Raw genomic sequence first — 24,443 nt, 5'->3', positions numbered from 1 at the left:
GGTTTCAGGCGTATCCAGACAAGTTGAAGGCACATCTTCTCATTGAAGGTTTTAGGTATGTTTTTTTATTGCCTTTATTTCAAGGTCAGGGTTGTACCATAGTTGAGAATTTGAAATCGGCATCTGACTTTCCTCAAGTAGTATTGGATAGGGTTAATGTTGAAATCTCAGAAGGAAGGGTGGCGGGCCCCTTTTCTTTCCCTCCATTTTAAAATTTCAGGATTTTCCCTTTAGGTGTAGTTCCAATAAAGGAAAATAATTATTTTAGATTAATTCATCACTTATCTTTTCCTAAAGGAAATTCCCTTAATGACCAAATTGATGAGAGTATGCCATCAGTTTCATATGCTTCTTTTGAAGATGCTTTAGTAAAATTGAGAATGTTGGGGAAGGGAGCTATTGTAGCAAAGTCGGATGTCAAGTCAGCTTTTCGCTTACTTCCCATTAATCCTTCATCTTTTAATTCCCTTGGTTTTTCTTTAACGGTAACTTTTATTTTTGATAAATGTTTACCTATGTTTGTTCCTTGTCCTGCTTTTATTTTGAGTTTTTTCTCTTCATTTTTAGAGTGGGTAGTTTCTGCCGTTTCCAGGTCAAAATTTTTAATTCATTCGATGATTTTTTATTTTTAGGCCCTCAGGATTCTTTTAATTGTGCTAACTTATTACAGACAATTTTTGAGGTTTGCAACCATTTTTGGTATCCCATTGGCTCATGAGAAGACTATTTGGCCTTCCACTTGTCTTGAATTTCTAGGTATCATTATTGATACGGAGTTAATGGAGTTCAGGTTACCGGAAGAAAAAATTGAGAAGATTAGTTCCTTATTGTTAAAGCTAATCAGGATAAATAAAAAAATAAAAAACTGCTTGAAGGAGATGCAGTCTCTTTTGGGCCTTCTGGCTTTTGCTTCAAGGGTCATGCCAGTGGGCAGGGTATTTTCCAGGAGACTTTACTGCTATATCTAGTTTAGGGTCCCCCCTTTTCTCATGTGCAATTGTCCAGTGATATGAGAGAGGATTTGCTAGTCTGGTTGCAGTTTCTTTCTCATTTCAATGGCAGGGGGATTTCATTCTAGATTCTGATTTCCTTCTCTTTACTGATGCCGCAGGGTCGCATGGCTTTGCCGCACTTTGGCAGAAGAATTGGTGCGCTGAACGTTGGCATGTCTCTTGGGTAGTGAAGGGTTACATTAAAAACATAGTCTTTTTTGAACTATTTCATATTATTGTTGCACTTGAACTTTGGGGTGCTTTCTTCCATAATAAAAGAGTTTTAATACGTACAGATAATAAAGGAGTAATGCATGCTATTAATTGTTTAACATCTAAGTCTCCACTAGTCATTGTCCTTATGAGATACCTGACTTTTAAATGCTTAAGTTTGAACATATGGTTGAAGGCTGTACTCATACCAGGTAAGGACAATGATTTGGCGGATGAGTTGTCTCGTTCACAGGTGGAGTGTTTTTTCAAGCTACTTCCGGAGGCGGATCGTGTGGGACACTCCTGTCCAATCAATTTATGGGACCTGGTTTAAGGCCTATTTCTATTTATTTTATCAATTCTTTGGCATCCTTTTACTGGGGCAGGATATCAGTCTGCCTGGTTTCTGTAAAAAAAAAAAATTTGAATATGATAGGTGAACCATTGGGTTCCTTGTCTGAATTATTGTTGCTGCCTGAGCCGTGGTGGTTGGGCTAGCTTTAAGTTTATTACTGTTATTAAAGTTTCTTGGTTCTCTGTTTGAGCAAAATTATTCTTGGTCATACATACATAAAACTCTGTCGGGAATTTCTTTTTCTTGAAATTAAATAACATGCCATCTTGCATGCAGTATTTTTCTATAAAGCAAGCTTTAAAAGGTTGCAAAAGGAATAATTTTAGGCCTGATTCAAGGAAGCCCATCACTCCTCTAGTACTGGTTGAGTTTTGCTCCGTGACGGATAAAATTATTTTTTTCTCATTTTGAATCGGTTCTTTTTTCGGGCGGTTTTTTCAGTTATGTTTTTTGCGGCGCTTAGGGTATCTGAGCTTGTTCATATACACATGCCTGAAGTTGTTATTTTTGAAAGTTTCATTAAAAATTTTTAATTAGCAGATCCAAATCAGATCAGGTAGGTAAAGGTAATTGGTTAACATTGGATATGTGTATGAGTACTAGCATTTGCCCGGTGGCTTTTATACGTCAATATTTCTAATACGTCAATATTCATCAATTAGGCCTTTGGGGTTTTCTACGTTTTTTATTCATGAATCAGGGTTACCCCTTACTAAATACCAGTTCTTATGCGTTTTCAGGAGATGTTTAAAGGCCTTAAATTTAGATCAGAAATATTTATCGTCGCATTCTTTTCGGATTGGAGCAGCAACAGAGGCCGCTAGACTGGGTTTTGATGTTAGATCTATTAAGCCGATTGGTAGATGGAAGTCGGATAGGTACTTGCTTTATATTCGTCCTCACTTAATACTATGATTTATTTCAGGTAACACTCGCATTGTATGGATGATTGGACACTCCATCTATTGGGCGAATTTGAGAGCGCAGCAACGAGTTTATACTAGCAATTTAGGATTGGATGCTTCTAAATTTAAGATTTTTGGTGTGGAAAGCGGGGAATGTTATGGTCAGACCTAAATTCTTTTATTTCACAGCTTCTTCTTCATTTTCCCTCTCCGGATATCTTAATTATTCATCTGGTTGGTAAAGATATTGGTTACTATAAAACTTTAGACCTTATTTTTTGGATTAGGGATGATCTACAGAAGATACAGTTATCATTTCCCAATTCAGTAGTGTTTTTTTCGGAAATTGTGCAGAGGATTGGTTGGCTTTCCTATCCTTCTGTACGTCCTTTAAAAAATCAGGAAGAGAGTGAATAGGGCAGTATCCAAGTTGCTATCAAGATTGGGAATGCTAACCTTTAGGCACACGGAGCTGGAAGGGGGTATCCCTGGCCTTTTCAGGCAGGATGGCATCCACCGGTCTGATATTGGTTTGGATATTTTCAATGTAGATTTAAGTTACTGTGTTGAGATGGCCGCAGGTTGGGGTTCTGTGGGCAGTTGGCCTTAGGTCCTCCTAACCTTTTGGGTATTTTGTGTTGCTTCCTGAGCCGTAGTGACTGGGCTAGCTTTAAGTTTATTGGATGAGTTTTGATGAGTTATGTACAACATTTTGAAACCAATAATAAACAACCGCGGCCATTATTCTCCAAACACCTGTCTGCTTGTCTTATTTCAAAAGCTATTGAATAAAATTCCAGCCTGCTGTCCCATGTATTTTGGGGTGTCATCTGTGGTATGCACATGTCATGTGAGAAATTACCTATTACAATGACAATTTTGTGGGGAAAAAAATAATAATAATTTTGCAAAGAATTGTGGGAAAAAAATAACAGCTTCAAAAAACTCACCATGCCTCTTACTAAATACATTGGAATGTCTACTTTACAAAAAGGGGTAATTTGGGGGGCATTTGTACTTTCCTGGCTTGTTAGACCCGCTTTCTTTGAGGCTTCATTTGGTGCCAGGGGCATACCAGGTGGTTGGCGAGACTGGAGCCCGCCAGGGGCGCAGGCCGAGGGGGTGTGCATATTGGCAGTGTTCTACTGCTCTTCTAACTTGTTCTCACACACACAGCCTGCCTTCACATTACCTCGCACGTTGCAGATGCACATCTCCTGTCCCTGCAGCCTGTCTCGCACACACAGCAGAACAGAGCTGTCTCCTCCCCCCCTTCTCTTTCAGCTCTGTATACACACACAAGAAGAGGGGTAGCAGGAACACGCGCTGACTTCAGGTCTGGACAAACCTTTCCATGCTTTATAGATAGACAGGTAGGAAGGGGAGAGAGTGGCTGGGATTGGGAAGGAGGAAACTAAAATGATGTACAGCCTGTACATACAGTGCAGCCTGGGATAGAACTACAGGTTCCAGCATGTTCTGCACCTCCATGGAAATCTGTGATAGGACTACAGGTCCCAGCATGTTGTGCACCTCCATTGCAGCCTGTGATAGGACTAGAAGTTTCAGCATGCCTTGCTCCTCTATTGCCACCTGTGATCAGGGCCGATGCTAGACTATTTTGCGCCCTAGGCGAAACCAGCTACTTGTGCCCCCCCCCCCCCCAAAAAAAAAAAAATCTAAAATGAATTCAATAGTTTTAGCACTAGAACTCCTGGCGGAGGGATGAGCCAGGTGTAGGGATGAGTCAGGTGGACAGGAGGAGGGTGCAACCAGGTGTAGGGATGAGCCAGGTGGGACAGGAGGGGGGTGCAGCCAGGTGGAGGGATGGAGTCAGGTGGGACAGGAGGGGGTGCAGCCAGGTGGAGGGATGGAGTCAGGTGGGACAGGAGGGGGTGCAGCCAGGTGTAGGGATGAGCCAGGTGGACAGGAGGGGGTGCAGTCAGGTGGAGGGATGAGTCAGGTGGACAGGAGGGGGGATGCAGCCAGGTGGAGGGATGAGCCAGGTGGACAGGAGGGGGGGGATGCAGCCAGGTGGAAGGATGAGCCAGGTGGACAGGAGGGGGTGCAGCCAGGTGGAAGGATGAGCCAGGTGGACAGGAGGGGGGTGCAGCCAGGTGGAGGAATGAGCCAGGTGGACAGGAGGGGGGTGCAGCCAGGTGGAGGGATGAGCCAGGTGGACAGGAGGGGGGTGCAGCCAGGTGGAGGGATGAGCCAGGTGGACAGGAGGGGGGTGCAGCCAGGTGGAGGGATGAGCCATGTGGACAGGAAGTGGGTGCAGCCAGGTGGAGGGATGAGCCAGGTGGACAGGAGGTGGGTGCAGCCAGGTGGAGGGATGAGCCAGGTGGACAGGAGGGGGGTGCAGCCAGGTGGAGGGATGCGCCAGGTGGACAGGAGGGGGTGCAGCAAATTGGAGAGATGAGCCAGGTGGACAGGAGGGGGTGCAGCCAGATGAGCCAGGTGGACAGGAGGGGGTGCAGCCAGGTGGAGGGATGGAGTCAGGAGGTGGGTGCAGCAAGGTGGAGGGAGTCACACACACACCAGTGATAAGGTCTGACTTGGGGCACTCATCCCCAGCGCTTCCCCTACCACCTGACAAGTTCTTACCTTGGGGCACTTCCTTCCAGCTCACTCCACATGTCAGGCAGTGGGCGTCGGTCGTCATCACCAGTCCCAGGATCCTGCATGGGGAACCTCCTCCAGCTCCTCCCCATTCAGATCAGCTGATCATTCGGTTCCACTCCCGGGCTCCGGCGGTCGCGGAGAGGCTGGTTAAGCAGGGCGGGCTGCAGGAGCAGCTTTGCTTAGGATCCTCCAGCTCCAGGACAAGTGGCCCGGCGGCCTCGGCCCAGTGAGTGTCCCATGGCCAGTCTGGGCCTGGGTGGATCCATCCTGGCTGTCTCTCTCTGTGCACAATGCCACCCGCCCTGCTCCTCCAATGGCTGCACATCACCAAGGGAGGAAGGCGGGGCGGGCAGAGAGCTGTAACATCAGCATGGTCGCCTTTGGCTCAGGGGAATGGGGGGGATCTGCTGCATATTCTCCCCGCCCAGCAACTCTGCGGCCGCCAGATAGAACCACCTCTGGTTACATTTCGCACCGCACCAGCTACCACCCGCCAAGGGGGAATCCGATATTCCTGAGGGGACCCAGCGGCTATGGTTGCGCCCCTAGGCGGCAGTGCGCCCTAGGCGGCTGCCTAGTTCGCCTAGTGGGAGCGCCGGCCCTGCCTGTGATAAAGCTACAGGTCCCAGAATGAATGATCTGCACTTTCATTGTAGCCTAGGTTCCTGTGTGACTGGGCTAGAACTACAAGTCCCAGCATGCTGTGCACCTCTCTTGCAGCCTGTGATAGAACTAAAAGTCCCACTATGTTCTGCAGGATCATTGCAGCCTGTGATAGGACTAGAAGATTCAGCATGCCTTGCTCCTCTATTGCAGCCTGTGATAGAACTACAGGTGCCAGCATGAATGCTCTGCACTTTCACTGTAGTATAGGTTACTGGGTGGCTGGGCTAGAACTACAAGTCCCAGCATGCTCTGCACCTCTCTTGCAGCCTATGATAGAACTAAAAGTCCCAGCATGCTCTACATATCTCTTTCAGCCTATGATAGAACTACAAGTCCCAGCATGCTCTGCATTTCTCTTGCAGCCGATGATAGAACTACAAGTCCTAGCATCCTCTGCACCTCTCATACAGCCTATGATAGAACCACAAGTCCCAGCAGGCTCTACACCTCTCTTGCGGCCTGTAATAGAACTACAAGTCCCAACATGCTCTGCACCTCTCTTGCAGCCTATGATAAAACTACATGTGCAGAGCATGCTGGGACCTCTCTTGCAGCCTGTGATAGAACTACAAGTGTCAGCATGCTCTGCACTTTCATTGCAGCCAATGATAGAACTAAAAATCCCACTATGCTCTGCAGGAGCATTACAGCATGTGATAGGGCTACAAGTCCCAGCATGCTTTACAGAAGTGGGGCAGAAGACCAAGGGGGTACAGAGGTGGGGCTGATGTGCAGGAGGTACAGTGTTGGGGAAGAAAAGCAGAGCATGTAAAGCAGTGGGGCAGATGTGAAAGGAGGTGTATTTGTGGGGCAGATGAGAAAGCGGGTTACATTGGTGGGGCAGATGGGTTCAGTGTTGAGGCAGATGAGAAGGTGATTCAGTAGCAAGACAGAAGAGCATGGGGATATGGCGGTGGAGCAGATGTGCAGGGAGGTACAGTGGTAGGGAAGATTAGAAAAGGGGTACATTGATGGGGCAGATGAGCAGGGGGGTTACAGTGGTGGGACAGAAGAGCAAGAGTGTACAGTGGTGGGGCAGATGTGCAGGAGGTACAGTGGTGGAAGGGATGAGAAGGGGCTTTATTGGTGGGACAGAAAAGCAGGGGTTACAGCGGTGGGGCAGAAAAGCAGGGGTTACAGCAGTGGGTGGTGGGGCAGAGGAGAAAGGAGGTACATCGGTGGAACACATGAGCAGGGGGGTACAGTGGTGGGGCAGATGAGCAGGGGGTTACAGTGGTGGGGAATATGAGCAGGGGGGGACAATGATCTGAGGTGTGAAGGTGCATGAATTGGGGCTAGTCTGAGGCGTGAGAATGCAGGATGTTAATTTCTCACTACTAAAGTAGCAGCATTTACTTTATAAAAAAAACATTTTAGCGATTGAGAATATGAAGTTGACATTTTTTGTTATAAAATCGTCACTCTCAATTTCTTTGAAAACATTTTTTGCCACACTGTGCTCAAAACGTTGCCTATCCCTGTACTAGAACATTTATTTGTATTATTATTATTATTATACAGAATTTATATAGCACCAATAGCACTTTAGAAAATAAAAGGGAGTCAATACAGTTATAATACAATAACATACAAGAGGATTAGTAGGGCCCTGCTCAGAAGAGCTTACAATCTAAAAGCATTCCACTTTTTATTTAATTTGGGAAAATAAGATTTTTTTTTTGTTATTGTTTTTTTTTTCTTTTTTACCGACAGCCTATTCTGGATTGTTTGGCAACCGTGACACTAATACTCATACCTAGGGGCGGACTGACAACTCATGGGGCCCCCGGGCAATAGGAGATTATGGGTCCCCCAGGCAATCAGAGATTATGGTGCCACACAGTATACACATACATGTACACACAGTATACACATACGTGTATAAACAGACATGTTTCTATTGGCTGAGAAGGTACCGAAGAGGTGGGGCAGCCACGATCTCAGGATTTTTACACCATAAGGATGTCGGTAAGGGACATTTCAGAGAAAGATGAAAAAACAAAAAACACAGATTTTTACATACTGTCCCTGGTTTTACCGAGGCTGACAACCCTGATGGGGGCCCCTAGGGGCCTGGGGCCCTCGAGCAGTACCTGAGTGGTCAAATGGTCAATCAGCCCCTGCTCATACCCTGTCAGGAGAATATGAACAGGTTCAATAACAGTGGCAGGTTTTATGGTGCTGCTGATTGTATATAACATGGGACATTCCCAGGAAACTATTGGTTTAAATAGAACATTCATTCTAGATCGACATCTACGTGTGCTGGGAAAGCCCACAAAATTGCATGCTTTCCCAACACACAAGGAAATGCACTGCACTTGAGTGGGGGTGCCACTAATTGTCAATGGCACCCCCCATGCATCTGCAAACACACATCCTAAACTTAATGCGGTTCTATGCAGCATGTTGTTAGAAAAGAGCCGGGGACGTCTTTTCCGTGTTTTTCACATGTAGGGGAGTGCATTAAAATGAATGGGCTGTCTAATGCACAAGAGCATGCAGAGAGGCACCCTCGCAAGCAATAGTGCCAACAAAGCCCATTCACACCACCCTGCGTTGAGCTGTGATTTGTAGCAGATAGACGGGGCAATTTGCTTTGTGTGCCATGTGTTCAGTTCACACCACCGAAGTGAAAACAAGTAGGATGTTCTTTATTACTATACTGTTTTTGGCGCACTACAACACTGTGTACGGCGGTGCATAAACACGAATGATATGTCAAAAGTTGAATAGTGTGATGCATTATAATAAGCACATGACTCTGTTCCCTTCCCAGCACACACCAGGGACCTCTTCTGATATGAGGTCACATTGAAATTTTAGATAGCCAAGCTAAGCACAATATGAAGCATAAGCATTATATGAATACAGATTCTTATCGTTTATTATATTTAGCACCTATAAAAATGTAAAATTAGTTCTATTAGAAAAAATATAAAACCTATTAAGGTTTATAAGGTTTTAGATTTCTTCTGAATGTGATGCCACCTGTTTATCCTAAATCTCATTTGATAACTAGGTTTATATGCAATATCTTTTTTCAAAAGTCAAAACCATTGAAAAGGGACTGTATAGCCTAAACATTATCTTTAATGGATATGCAGACAATTAAAAATGAAAGGAAATTGATGTAAAAAAACAAACAACTGAAATTCAAACTCTTTAAAGCGGAGCTCCACCCTATCGTGGAGCTTCTGCTCATTGGAACCCTTCCCCCCTCCGGCGCCACAATTGGCACCTTTCAGGGGGGTGCAGATACCTGTATAGTACACGTATTTGCACCCACTTCCGGCATAGATATCTGCAGAATCTGTGGATATTTATGCCACTTCCTGCGGGTCCCCCGCTGTCTGCTGGGAGACAGCGGGGACCATCCTTATTGCGCAGCGCGACTCGCGCATGCACAGTAGGGAACTGGGAAGTGAAGCCGCAAGGCTCCACTTCCTGATTCCCATACCCAAGATGGGGGCGGCAGCACCCGAGAGCCGATCGAGAGATCGGCTTCGGGTGCCTACATCGCGGGCGGTAAGTGTCCTTATTTTACAAGTCAGCAGCTGCAGTATTTGTAGCTGCTGATTTAAAAAAAAAAAAAAACGACGGAACTCCCGCTTTAATGAAGGGAAGGTGCCGGGGGGGGGATACAGATTCTCGCCAAGGGTGCTGGAGACCCTAGGTACGCCTCTGTTTGGTGCACCCTTCAGATGTGACTTTTTAGCTTTAAGTTGAATACTGTGGAGGACTTCCAACCACTACCTGGGAGCTCCAGGGACAAGAAGGACCTTTAGACCCTGCAATGGGCTAAATCTGCTGGCGCATATGACCTTGCTGTTTAGGGACTCCACCTGTTCGGGAAGAGTCCCCACACACTGAGTGGGTTCTTTCTATTCAAGAAACCCCTATCTCCTTGGTGAAGGTGGAAGTGACCTGAAATACATCACCCTATTGGAATCACTGCCTTTCACACTGTGGAATCTTTTTTTGTGTGGACTTAATTTCTCTTATATTCACCGACCGACCAACACAGCTCCTCTCTGTTAAAAAATGGTTGTCAGCCCTATCACTGGAGATAACTAGGCAAGTTATAATACAACACTTCAGAACTTTTAATTCCGCCCAGGGGGCAGTCCCTAGGCTACAACCCCACAGCCTGCTCTAGCAGAACTCAGTTTTTGTTCTTGCCTAGTGAGGAGATAAAACCTAGGAACCCTGCGGGCCCATAGGTCCATGTTTTTTTATTGCGAAGCTTGGCTTTTTGCGCAAGATGAATGATCCTGTGATTAGGGATGGCCAAACTGTTCGCCCGGTGGTCGGCTCACGGCGAATATGGCGTGTTCACGATTTGCCCGATCGGCGGACTATTGCCGCTGTTCGCCCGGGCAGACATATGTGTTTACAGTGTGAAAGAACTTTGACCCATGATGACATATCCATCATTGGGTACAGGACAGCCAATTGAGACATTTCAGCACATGGACAATTGGACATTCCCCCTGCCTTATAAATAGACCTGATCTGGCAGCCATTTTACATTCTGTCTTATGTCAGTATAGGGACAGGACACTGTGTGGAGCAGGGAGAGACTGTAGTGATACAAATCGCTAGCTATTAGGTCCACAAAAGTCCTTTTAAGGACTGGTATAGGTGTAGTACTCTATATAGGGCTCAGTGCACTGCTGTGCTGGTGATTGCAGCAGCCTGTCTTTTGTCAGTGTAGGGAGGGACAGGACGCTGTGTGCAGCAGGGACAGTCAGTTTAATCACTAGCTAGCTATTACTATTAGGTCCACAAAGGTCCTTTTAAGGACTCGTATAGGTGGACAGTATATAGGGTTCTGGTGCACTGCTGTGCTGGTGATTGCTGAGTGCACTGCTGACTGATTCTGCAGCTGTCTTTTGTCAGTGTAGGGACAGGGCGCTGTGTGGAGCAGGGACAGTCAGTTTAATCACTAGCTATTACTATTAGGTCCACAAAGATCCTTTTAAGGACTGGTATAGATGTACAGTATATAGGGTTCTGGTGCACTGCTGTGCTGGTGATTGCTGAGTGCACTGCTGACTGATTCTGCAGCTGTCTTTTGTCAGTGTAGGGACAGGACGCTGTGTGGAGCAGGGACAGTCTGTTTAATCACTAGCTATTACTATTAGGTCCACAAAGGTCCTTTTAAGGACTGGTATAGGTGAACAGTATATAGGGTTGTACACGTATAATATACTTTCTTCCAAATATAGAAAGAATATTATACTTGACTGCTGCCCGATTCTGCAGCTGTCTTTTATATGTGTTGGGACTGAGGGACAATCTGCAAATCACTAGCTACTAGGTCCACAAAGGTCCTTGTAAGGACTGGTATAGGTGTACAATATATAGGGTTGTGGTGCACTGCTGCTGACTGCTGCCCTATTCTGCAGCAGTCTTTTATCACTGTAGGGACTGAGGAACAGTCTGCAAATCACTAGCTACTAGGTCCACAAAGGTCCTTTGAAGGACTGGTATAGGTGTACTATTTGGTGTGCAGTATATAGGTGTGTAATACACGTATAAAATACTTGCACATTTAGAAAGCATAGTATAATGCATTTCCACTGTGCAGCATTGTGACTGCTGAGCGGTTCTGCAGCAATACTACAAAGAGTGACAAACGCAATAAAAAAAAGTATTATAACTGGTGTGATAGACCAGTGCCCCCCAAAAACGACAGCTTGAAGCGGGGTGTTATATACCTTCTACCACATACATACTGCACTTCTCTAGAGAATTTTGTCACAGGGTCATTTAAAATATGACAGGCAGAGGAAGAGGCAGGCCCTTCCGCAGGGGTGGTAGGGATAGGGCAGGAGCAACAGGCTTGAGCCAAAGTGGCAAAATGCAGAAGGTGCATGTGATTACGTTAAAGGACGCACCAGACTTGGTTGAGTGGCTCACTCAGCTTTACTCTTCTGCACCCTTCTCATCCTCTCGATCTGCACCCTCTTCTTCACTCTCTGCTGTGTGCACCCCCAAAGACACCACCACCACCATACAGTATACCTTCCGCTTGAGTCACAGGAATTATTTTCCGATCCATATCAAGACATTTCCGATCAGGAAGAGGAGGTAGCAACAACCGCCACTCAGCAGTCTTACGACTACTACCCAGATTAGCCCAAGGAGGAGGTTGGTCCCCGCTGTTGCTGCCTACTCCGAGATCTCTAATTATAGCGGTGGGGAAGGTGACATCGATGATGACGTGTCTAGTGATGTCACGTGGGTGCCCACAAGAGAGGAAGAGGAGGGGAGTTATGGACCACCAGATAGGGAGGAGAAGCAGGAAGAACTTACATTGCACAGGAGGGACAAAGCAGACTACTAATGTATCAGGAGCGAGGCATCAACCATGTACGGTCACATCTGGCGCTCCCAGGACGCCGGCACATGGCTCCGCAGTGTGGTTTTTTTTAACGTGCCTGCTGCTGACAATAGTGTTGCCATCTGCAATATTTGCAGTCAATGCATAAGTCGCGGTAAGCCCAACAGTCACCCAGGGATGACTGCCTTAAGAAGGCACATGAGCTGCCATCACCGAGCCCAGTGGGAGCAACGGAACACACAAAGCCACACTCCAGGCTCTCACCGTCCAGCCTCGTCTTCTACTTCTCCTTCTCCTCTCTCCTCACAATTGTCATCCACTCCACCTTCCATCACGCCATCCTCACATTTTTCTGCAAAAAGGCAGGCTTCCATGGGCCAAATGTTCGAGCGTAAAAAAATGATGACGCCGGATAACCCTCTTGCCCAACGGTTGACGGCTGGCTTGTCAGAACTGATAGCCCGCCAACTACTACCATATAAACTGGTGGAGTCGGAGGCCTTTCGAAAAATTGTGGCCATTGGAACACCACAATGGAAGGTCCCAGGAAGGAAGTATTTCTCACAGAAGGGCATCCCAGAGCTATATGGCCATGTTCAGCGGCAAGTAAATGCATCTCTGGCACACAGTGTCGGTGCCAAGATACATCTGACCACAGACACGTGGTCTAGCAAACATGAGCAGGGAAGGTATATCATTTTTACTGCCCACTGGGTGAACCTTCTGACGGCCGTCAAGCATGTAACCCGTGGCACCCATGTAGATTTGGTTTTACCGCCATGGATTGCATGCAGGCCTGCCTCTTCTCCTCCTCCTCCTCCTACTCCATTCTCCTCCCTCTCCTCCTCGGCTGACTCCTTTTCCGCTGCTAGCGTCTCTTCCGCTGCACCGCCCAAGCTCCCCAGAACCTATTCAACATGCCAAGTGAGACGTTGCCATGCTGTCCTGCGTCTGTTGTGCCTGGAAGCCAAGAGCCACACTGGCCCTGCACTTCTTTCAGCTTTGCGTTCACAGGCAGATCAGTGGCTAATACCGCTCAATTTGACAGTTGGTAAAATGGTGTGCGACAATGGTGCCAATCTGCTTAGCGCATTGAAACGGGGCAAAATGGCGCACGTGCCATGCATGGCACACGTCTTAAACTTGGTCGTGCAGCGATTCGTTGTCAAATACCCTGGGGTCCAGGACATCTTGCGGCAGGCAAGGAAAATCTTTCAGAAGATCTTACATAGCCATGGCTCACCTTGCTGACATTCAGCGGCGACACAATCTGCCAGTCAGACGTCTTATTTGCGATTGTCCGATGCGATGGAACTCAACCTTCTATATGGTTGATAGGCTGCTCCTGTATGAACTCTATGGCAGAACAGGTTCTGGGGAGCTGGTTTCTTTTTCACCGCGCCAGTGGCTGCTCATGCGTGACGCATGCAGACTTCTGCGGCCATTTGATGAGATCACCAAACTGGTCAGTCACAGCCATGGCACCATCAGTGACATGGTACCTTATGCCTTCTTTATGGAGTGTGCATTGCGTCGTGTCATTGATTAAGCCGTGGAAGAACAGGAGCGGGAAGATGAGGAAGTCGCAATGCTGGATGAATTCGCAGGGGGGGCTACTCTATCTGAGACAAGTCAACAACAGGAGTCTGAAGAGGAGTCAGAGGAGGATGGTGCCGGGGCGGATGAGGAGGAGCATGAAGAGCATGCTTTAAACCTTTCTGGGATCCCTGTTCTTGTGCGTGGATGGGGAGAGGAGAACGAGGAGGACAACATTATCCTGGATAATGAGCAGGAGCCAGGCCACCACACCGCTTCCAGTTTAGTGCAAATGGGGGCCTTCATGCTCCAGTGTTTTAACAGGGACCCCCATATAAAAAGCATAAGGTTCAAGGACCAGTACTGGGTGGCAACGTACTTAGACCCCCGGTACAAACACAAAATGGCAGAAATGTTACCACCATCACAGAGGGCTGTCAGAATGGAGCACTTACAGCGCGGAACGGCCCAGGGTGGTGAGTCCAGTGGGTTAGAGACCCTCAGCCAGCAGCAGCAGCAGGGTGGGACTGTCACTGTCCTAATTCCCCTTTGGGTGGCAGACAGAGTAGGGTCAGCATGGCTTCAGAAACTGGTGTTTCTTCCCCCGAAATCCAGGCTATTGCAACCGGGTCACCTGCGGACTGCGCGGTCCCTATGGATACCCTTAAGGCTGTCCTCAATTCGTTGGTTGCCAAGATAGAGCCGGTATGTGGGAAGAAAAGTGCAAAAAAGCGGCCTCTCCCCCCCCCCCCCGTCCTCTGGGGAGAGCTCTGATGCAGACTTGGGTACTGCTGAGGCTGGTGACCCCTGCTCTGTCTTGTCAGATGATGCTGACCAGGACCATTCAGACAGTGAGGATGAGTCCCCGTCCGGGTCCGTGCACGATAATGTGCTAGTTGGAGCACTTATCACAGCTGTGCATGATACCCTGAAGATTCAGGAGCCAGCGGATCCCTCTGCTGATGTATCGGTCCCTTTTGGGTCCCGCAAGCCAGCACGTTCACCTAAGGGGTTCCCATATCTGACTTATTTTGATAAGTTAATTTACAAGGAATGGGGTCGCCCGCAACAGACCATTTCAGTCCCCAAATACATGGCGGTGCGTTACCCTTTTGAGGAAAGCCGTCTCAAAAAATGGTCGGCTCCTCCGGTCGTGGACCCCTCAGTATCCAGGTTAAACAAAGTAACCACGATCCCGGTTGAGGGGACTCCTGCATTCAAGGATCCCATGGACAGGAAGGCAGTGGCTCATTCCTTGTTTACGGTTGTGGGGTCAGCCGTGCGACCTGTACTGGCATCCGCACTGGTGTCGCAGACACTGACTGAGTGGGCAAAAGTATTGCACCGCGAATTGGGAGAGCAACAGTGTCTGCAACAGTGTCTGCAAGGCCTTAAGTATGTCTGTGATGCGGCCCTGGATACTCTCCCTCTGTTATCCAGGGCTTCAGTGTCAGCTGTGGTGCTGAGGCGCCTGATTTGGCTGAAATGCTGGTCTGCTGACCAGGCATCCAAGAAAGCCCTGACGGATCTTCCCTTCCTTGGTGACTGGCTCTTTGAAACCTTGTTAGATGACATTATTAAAAATGCCACGTGTGGTAAGAGTACTCTACTCCCACAGGCCAGGAAGGCTAAGGAGCCACGCCGGAGGCAAGGGCCCTCTTTTTCCGCTCACAAGGGGCTTTTTCGTCCGCCCGGTGCTTCGACAAAACATCCCCAGCCTGACAGGACGCCCACTGGAACCGCAAGCCTAATAAGCCTGCGAACAAAAGTGCTACCGCATGAAGGTTTGCCCCCACCCATGTCTCGGGTGGAGGGTCGCCTTCGGGAGTTTGCAGCCCGGTGGTCCTCCCGGTTATCTGACCAATGGGTCTGCGATCTGATTTCCACAGGCTACAAGATAGAGTTTCTCTCTTGGCCGCCAAACAGATTCTTCCCCTCCAGCATACCCGTATCCCCGGTTCGCCGGGAGGCCCTGTTGGGGGCGGTAAGGGACTTGCTGAATCAGGGGGTGATTGTACCAGTTTCGGAATCGGAACGCTTCCAGGGATTCTACTCAAATCTGTTTGTGGTTCCCAAGAAGAAAGGGGTACGTCCGATCTTGGACTTGAAAGCCCTCAATCACTTTGTAAAAGTGCAGAGGTTCACAATGGAATCAGTTCGCTCAGTAGTCGCTGCACTCCATCAAGGGGACTCCTTGGTGTCCTTAGACATCCAGGATGTGTACCTGCACATACCCATATGCCTTCGGCATCAAAAATTTCTACGTTTGGCAGTCGGGGAAGCCCATTACCAATTTGTGGCTCTTCCCTTTGGCCTGGCATCAGCCCCCCCCCCCCCCCCGAGTCTTTACCAAAGTACTGGCTCCAGTATTGGCGTTGCTGCGACAACACGGGATCACGATCCTGGGCTACCTGGACGATCTCATCCTGAGAGCATCTTCCACCTCAGAATTAGAGGAGGATGTGGCGATCACCATGCAGACCCTGCAAGAATTTGGGTGGCTGTTGAACCTAAAGAAGTTGGTAATTGTGCCGACCCAGCATCTGGAGTATCTAGGTTTACTGTTGGACTCCAGGGAAGCAAGAGTTTTTCTCCCTTCAGACAAATTGCAGACTCTCAGGTCCGCGGTAAAACTGCTGATGCACCGCAAGTGTTCGTCGCTCTGGTTTTGCATGCGAGTACTGGGACTCATGGTAGCCTCCGTCGAGGCAGTACCTTACGCCCAGTTCCACACCAGAGTACTGCAGATGGAGATCTTGTTGAAATGGGACAAATCTGTTGTCCCTGGATCGACAGATCTAGGTGAGCCAGCCAGTCAGGGACTCTCTGACCTGGTGGTTGGGGTCCCCAGTGATTCAGTCTGGAAAATCGTTCCTTCCTCTGAAATGGACAGTGATCACTACGGACTCCAGTCTATCCAGCTGGGGTAGAGTGATGGAGATTCAGTCGGCTAAGGGCCTCTGGTCGACGAAAAAATCAGAGTTGCCGATCAATCTGCTCGAGTTGAGAGCGATCAGGCTGTGCCTCCACACATGGTCGATGTGTCTGCAAGGGGAGTCCAATCAGGATACTGGCAGACTATCTGAGCCGCCAGATACTGTACACAGGAGAATGGGCATTGCATCCGGAGATATTCAGGCTGCTGTGCCTGAAGTGGGGCACACCAGATGTGGATCTATTGGCCTCCCGTCTCAATCCAGAGGTGCCAAGATTCGTGTCCAGGACAAGAGATCCGTGGGCAGACGCGTCAGACGCGCTGGTGGCTCCATGGGATCAGTACCAGCTGATCTCCGGCTTTCCTCCACTGAAACTGTGGCCACGTCTGCTTCGCAGAGTGGAAGCCGAGGGGATTCCAGTAATTTTGGTTGCCCCAGATTGGCCTCAGCGGCCCTGGTATGCGGACCTGGTGCGTCTGGTGGCAGACACTCCCTGGCGACTGCCGTTGTGAGAGGACCTTCTACCTCAAGGTCCAAACTTTCATCCTGCTTTACCATCGCTGGCTTTAACAGCATGGCTATTGAGAGTCAGGTGTTGAGGAACCGGGGTCTGTCGGACTCGGTGATTCCAACTATGTTGAGGGCACGGAAATCTTCTTCTCGGAAGATATACCATCGTACCTGGAAGGCCTACATCTCCATGTGTGAGGAGAAAGGATGGCATCCGCGTTTGTTTCCATAGCAAGGATCCTGCTGTTTCTCTAGCAAGGAGTAGACCAGAGATTGGCATTGATCACCATCAAGGGGCAAATCTCAGCCTTGGCTGTCTTTTTTCAATGACCCCTGGCATTGCACTCCTTAGTGGGTACCTTCGTTCAGGGGGTACGACATGTTGTCCCTCCGGTGCGTCCACCGTTACCCCCATGGAATTTGAACCTGGTGTTGTCGGCCCTTCAAAAACCGCCATTCGAAAGTATCAGGGAGATTCCCCTGTTGACTCTTTCCCAAAAGTGGTCTTTCTAGTTGCCATCACATCGGCCAGGAGGGTTTTGGAAGTTGCCAGCCTTGTCTTGCAAGTCGCCTTATCTGGTCATCCACAGAGATAAGGTGGTGTTGCGTCCGCAACCATCTTTCCTACCGAAGGTGGTCTCGGCTTTTCATATCAATGAGGACATTGTATTACCATCATTGTGTCCTAAGCCGAAGCACCCCAAAGAGGTGGCCCTTCACGCTCTTAATGTGGTTAGGGCTCTGAAGGTGTATTTGTCTGCCACGGCTCCCTTTCAGAAATCAGACTCACTGTTTGTTTCGGTGGCTGGCCCAAAGAAGGGTATGGCGGTCTCGTCGGCCACCATTTCCAGGTGGATCAGACAGATTGTAGTACAAGCCTATGCCTTGAAGGTGCCCCCCCCCCTTTCTGGTCATGGCCCACTCTACAAGGGCAAACAGAACGTCTTGGGCCTTCCGACACCAAGCGTCGGCCGCTCAGGTGTGTAAGGCGGCGACTTAGTCGTCTGTCCATACGTTTACCAAGTTCTACAAGGTAGACGTCAGTGCATCGGCTGATCCCTGTTTTGGCCACAAAGTTTTGCAGGTGGCCGTGTAGTTGCAATTTCGTATGCAATCGATATTTTTTCCTGGTTTTTCGGTAAAAACGCAGCACTGTTATGTTAATGCACTGTTGCATTACTTCCGCAAGTGGTTGCAGTCTTGGGGATCTCTCCTGTTGAGGATATCCGGTTATGTGGTGGGTTTTTCCACACACTGTTGTTTTTTGTGAGTTTAGTTTCACTAGTTCCCACTTACCATCGTGGATGAAGTTCTTATGCTGTTTTTCCCACCCCTCGTTTGGCACTGCTTGGGGACATCCCATTTTGTTACAGAGAGGAGCTGTGTCGGTCGGTGAATATAAGAGAAAATAGGATTTTTGTACTCACCGTAAAATCCTTTTCTCTGTAATTCCCCGACCGACACAGCACCCACCCCTCCTTTTGCTCTTTATGTTATACTGCTTGTTGACGTACTGAGTTCTGTTAGAGCAGGCTGTGGGTTTGTAGCCTAGGGACCGCCCCCTGGGTAGAACTAAATGTTCTGAAGTGTTGTATTACAACTTGTCTAGTTATCTCCAGTGATAGGGCTGACAACCATTTTGTTACAGAGAGGAGCTGTGTCGGTCAGTGAATTACAAAGAAAAGGATTTTACGGTGAGTACAAAAATCCTATTTTTTCACCTCTCTTTATGAAGAGTCCTTATATGCAGACTTATATTTGTACCTCACTTGCATTTTATTTCATTTTCTGTGATCACTCATGTTATATATGAGCGCAACCTATTTATATGCAATCAAATACCACCAAAAGAAAGCTATTTGTATGAAAAAAAGGACAAAAAAATAATTTTGATACAGATTTTCCTGACTGAGTAATTGTAATTTAAAGTGTGAGTGCTGAAAGCTCAAAATTGGTCTGGCAGGAGGGGGGTTTAAGTGCCCAGCAAGTGGTTAAATCTCCATCTACATTTCTTAACAATGATTTCCTCTCATTTATTACAAAACAGCACATATTTTGGTGCTGCAAAAATGGAATTTGCTGAGCTGCAATTTTAATTCCTTACTTTTGTGAGGTTCGTCTGAGGCGCTCTGTGTCACTGTCTCTCTTGTGTTTGGCGATATTCACCAGGTAGTTCTCCTTCTGAACAGCCTCCCATGTTAGCATCCTGCTATCTAGAGGCTCCTTCAATTCCAACACTACAAAACAAAATGTAACTTATTGGCACGTGTACAATGCTAGGGTTTAAAGTAAAAAGAAACCTCAGTCAGTCTCAATCTGTTCACTCTTTCTGAATTCACCAAAAACACAGAAATCAGCATCTTGTTTAGAAATATATTTTTTAAATGATCACTCTTGTGGTGTTGATGTAGTATTGCGACTGTTAGACTAGGATCACACAAGCCAAAAGCCACTGTCAGGTGTTCAGGAGGCAATCCCATCACCTCCTGAATGCCTGTTTTTCTTCTTTTTTTTTTTTGCCAAGCAGCATTTTATAATGTGGCTAACGCACTGCAACCGCTAGTGTAAGATGAAATAACAGCACTCCACTGCAGGACTGTAAAAATTGCTTTACTGAAGACCCTAAAGATAATCTAAAGCTATGAGGAAAGATTAGCTGAACTGCATTTATTCTCTTTTGAGAAGGAGATTATGGGGGATATGGTCAACATGTATAAATACATAAGTGGTCCATATAGTGAACTTGGTGTAGAGTTATTCACTTTATAGGATATGTTCACCTTTGTAAAAAAAAATAAAAAAATAAATGCATATCTTTTTGCAGCTAAAAAATGCGCATTCAATTTTTTTTTTTAGATGCCTGCAAAGCATTGCACCTGCGGCAGGCAGTTACATACTGATAGAAGCAATGAAATACTAGAGTGATCAACCACGCCCTAGTAGTTAATTGTGAGCTACAAGCCGACAGCGGTGGTAGTAGGTACCTGTAGTTCTCCCATTTTCAACTCAAATGGCCTTGCCAGGTGGAGGAAGCCCTGCACAGCCTCTTTTTGTAAAACTGTAACAGCAGGTGCAGGAAGAAGATCCCTAGCCCCAGGAGATTGGGGGGGGTTGCTCATTTAGTAACATGTTACATCCTGGATATGGGTGTAACATGTTATGAAAGGTAAACTTAGCCTTTTAAGTGTTAGTTAAGTCCACTTTGTGATTTTTACCTACAGGTAAGCTTATAATAAAGCTTACCTGTAGGTAAAATGAATATCTCCTAAACATGCACTGTTTAGAAGATATTCGTTTTTTTGGTAGCCGGTCAATGTCACCACATGCCGCTTCTTCAGAGCGCTGCGCGGGAGTAACATCACCGCAACTTGGACATTCAAGCTGCTGGAGCCCGCACACCCAGAAAGACAAGTAGGTGAGAATGGAAGCCCTGTCAGAAGTGACAGCGCATCGCTGGAGGACTTTTTTCTAAGTTAAGTATTTCATAAGGTGCCTTTTTTTCCAATGCTGCTGCTTACTATCACTTTAAAGCACTATATTTTAAACCACATCCTGACCATTCCCCAAGCAAAGTAGGGCTAGGGTTGCCACCCCTCCGGGATTCACCGGTACAGTACGGGTTTTGAATCCTGTGTCTGGGGATCAGTCCGCCTGAGCCCCGGACACAGTGCTGAGGAGTCTCCTATTATTCTCTGTATTGGGGTTCCCCGTGCAGGTGTCTCCCTGCCTGCAATGCCCGGCGCTGTGTAACTTAAGTTGTGACACATTGCATGGAGTAGGCACTGCCGTCTCTCCCCCCTCACAGCCGTCCTGCAGACACACAGCCTCGGCTCTTCCCCTCTGCAAGCTGATCATGTGACCTATCCAGAAAGAGAGAGGAACAGACACAGAGAGCCTGCCGAGCAAGCTAAGGGGACACAGACTGCTGGGGTAGTGCAGAGCTGAGGGTCTTTACTTTCCTGCAGTTCAGTCCACAAGCTCTCCAGTGTGGAACTGTCATGCTGGTATTTCCAGGGTCCACCGTCCACTGACACCGCACTCTGCCCCACTGACTGACACTACCCCTTTAAGTCCACCCCCCTCTCCACTGTTAACACAATTTGGCCACAGCCACTGTTCACTGCAGCGCGCTATGCGCGCCTCCTTACTACTCTCCTTGGGTAAGTGAAAGGTGTCCCAAGTCTCCTACAATCCTATAGCATGTACTACAAAACAAGTTGCAGTGCGCCGCTAAAGTGTTCAGGTTTGGCTTGGCGAAAAGGTGATAACCCTAAGTAGGGCTAGCCTGTCTAATCCAAACCAACTCCAATAAACTTGTATGGTCAGCAAGCTTCAAAAAATTTATTAAAAAAGCAATTACTGTTTTTGCCCTAGCCTTAGCTGCAAATATGCAGAGGATTCCTGTTCCACTTCAGTTTTTTTTTTTACAATGTGACTGCTAGTCTGGGGAGAAGATCCCCAGCCCGCTATCACAATGGGGAATCGGGTGCGGGGGCTGCTGCAGCAGTAACATATTATACCCTGAATATGGGTGTAACCTGTTACAAAAGGTGAACTTATCCTTTAAGGTCATCACAGAGGACAAGAGGGCACTCTTTACATCTGGAGGAAAAGAGATTTATCCTTCAAACATGGAAAGGCGTTTTCCCAGTAAAAGCTGTGAAAATGTGGAATAAACTCCTTAACCGCATGCCGACCATCCGTCACAGTTGTACTGCGGCAGCATTGTTCGGCTGCGCAAATCGCCGTTGTTACGTTGGTAACAAACGGCCACTAGGGGGCACAGGCACGCCCCCGCTCGCTCCCCGAGCTGATGTCATAAATCTATCCCCTATTTTGTAGACGCTATAACCTTTCCCCCAAACCAATCAATAAACGCTTATTATGTAGAAGAATACATATCGGCCTAAACTGAGGAAAACATTTTTTTTATATATTTTTGGGGGATGTTATAGCAAAAAGTAAAAAATAATGCGTTTTTTTCAAAATTGATGCTCTTTTTTTTGTTTATAGCCCAAAAAATAAAAAACGCAGAGGTGATCAAATACCACCAAAAGAAAGCTCTATTTGTGGGAAAAAAAGGACATCAATATTGTTAGGGAGCCATGATGCACGACCGCACAATTGTCAGTTAAAGTGACGCATTGCCAAATCGCAAAAAGTGGTCTGGTCTTTGGCCAGCCAAATGGTCCGGGGCTTAAGTGGTTAAAGATGTAGTACTGGCTAGCTCAGTAGATTGTTTAAAAAAGGCCTGGATTATTTTCTAAATGCACAAAATCTAACTGGATACTAATATTTTTAGGTAATGTTGATCCAGGGAATATCCGAGCCTCATGGGGGGATCAGGAAGGAATGTTTTCCCCCCCAAGGGAGTAAATTGGATCATGCTTTTTTGGGGATTTTTGCCTTCCTCTGTACCAACTGTGAGTTTAGGATTGTGTATATAGAGGTTATTGATTGTGTGGGGTTTTGTTTTTCACTGTGGGTTCAACTGGATGTACTTGTGTCTTTATTTAACCAGATGAACTAAGTAAGACAGGGTAAAACATCCATATCATGCAACATTACTAATGTGTTTCAGCCGCAAGAGGCCTAAATCATAGCATTGCTTAAAGCGCAGGTCTGCCCATTTCTGCAGAAATGAAAAGCCATCAGCTACACATACTGCAGCTGCTGAATTTTAATAATAGGACACTTACCTGTGAGACCAGCGATGTTAGCACCGCAGCTGTTTCCATCAGCTGTCAGGTGCTGCCGCCACCATTGCAGGTAAGCAAACCTAGCAGGCAACCCTACTGCGCATGCGTGAGGCTCCGCTCCGCTGAGCTGCTGGCATAATTCACCACAGCCTAAAGACAGGTATCCGCTCCAAACCACCTATCACCGCCCCCCCCCCCCGAAAGGTGCCAAATGTGGCACCGAAGGGGGGAGGAGACAAATAAGCAGAAGTTCCACTTTTGGGTGGAACTCCGCTTTAAGGTCGCTTGCGGCTGAAACACATTAGCAATGTTGCGGCTGAAACACATTAGCAATGTTGTACTATATGGATGTATTACTCTGCCTTACACAGTTAGTCTGGTTGAAAAAGTGATTTGTAGAGTGCCAGCTTTCATTTTAAACTCAATATATACAGCTTACAGGAGCTTGAGCCAAAGCACCAACCCTCCTCACAGCTTAAGTTGATTTTGTTCACTGTGTAGTGCACCCCCTTGAGGGCCGGAGATGAACTGGATTACCCCATTCTTACACAGCCAGGCACACTGAATTTTAACAGGCACTCCAGAGACAGAACAGTTAGTAAATGTTTTTGAGGTTTATTGAGAGTTAATAACTTGGATGGGAAATTATGGGATGCCTATTTGACTTCAGCAACAACACTTTAGCAACATCTTCAGGGACATCTTCCTATACATATTCTATATAAAGCCTCCTTGACTTTTCTCCTGCACTTTACTTGCTTGCAGAATCCAGATGAATCATTGTAATGGATCTGACAGGCACAGTCAGGTTTAGCAATGGTCTTTTGCAGGCAGGAACTCAAAGCCCCTTGTTGTGTAGCAGTACACAGTGATCAGCTTGCACTCTCCCTCCTGTGGCTACTGATTTTAGCACCACCATCCAGGGTTGCCAACTGCCAGTAAATTTACTGACAGTTTGTAAAAAGCAGTGATTTTTTTTTTATAACTGCCAGTAAATATCAGGGGCTGATAATTTCATGCTGTGTTGACTTTTTAAGTGTAAATCAAGCAAATGACCTTGGTATAGGTATTGTCAGTGTTTCCATATATGTTTATACTGTTCAAATATTCACCGTTTTAGTTTTCAATAGGAGTTCTGTAATTTCACAGATTGCCAGTAAAAAATGTGCTCCGCCAGTAAATTTTCCATGTTTTGTCAGTAAAAAAATACTGTGGGAAGATGGCAACCCTGCCATCATCTCACCTGGCTGGATCTGCCCCTTTAACTAGCCCTCCAGGCTAACTTTCCTCCACCGTCCTCTAGACTGACTCACATCAGCCCACCTGGCTGACTCTGCAGAAGATCTCCCAGGGAAGGGATGAAGACTTGGCACAGTGCTGTCATGGAGAACTGTCTATGTATGGCAGTCTCCCCCCTTTTAAGTTCCCAGTAGTGCTGCTCTATTTGCACTGTCCCCCACTTGCTCCCATGCTTCCAGGAAGGGCTTTTTCTTTGTGTTATGGCAGGATCCTTCCAGCATCCGAGCCCTGGTCCAAGGTCACCCCCCCCCCCCCCAGACTAGGGTGCCCCAGAGGGTCGCTGACAGTCTCCACAGCACTATATCTCCATCTTCCAACTGACTGCCCCTGTTTTGGCATGGCTCATGCCTATTTGTGA

General features: G+C 47.3%; 1 protein-coding gene across 2 annotated transcripts in view; it reads right to left on the bottom strand.

Annotated features, from left to right (window-relative positions):
* TRPM4 (transient receptor potential cation channel subfamily M member 4) overlaps positions 1 to 24,443 on the bottom strand; it is an 864,058-nt gene that overhangs the window by 112,505 nt on the left and 727,110 nt on the right. For both annotated transcript variants that reach the window (XM_077457078.1, XM_077457079.1), the window contains exon 22: positions 19,192 to 19,324. In XM_077457078.1, the coding sequence (XP_077313204.1) occupies positions 19,192 to 19,324 (133 nt within the window). The remainder of the gene's footprint in view (positions 1 to 19,191; positions 19,325 to 24,443) is intronic.

Source organism: Lithobates pipiens, unplaced genomic scaffold (assembly GCF_037356315.1).
Source record: "Lithobates pipiens isolate NorthernLeopardFrog02 unplaced genomic scaffold, aLitPip1_a1.2 Scaffold_27, whole genome shotgun sequence".
Taxonomy (NCBI): domain Eukaryota; kingdom Metazoa; phylum Chordata; class Amphibia; order Anura; family Ranidae; genus Lithobates; species Lithobates pipiens.
The sequence above is the reverse complement of the archived record's forward strand: the minus strand, read 5'-3'. Positions and strand labels throughout refer to the sequence as shown.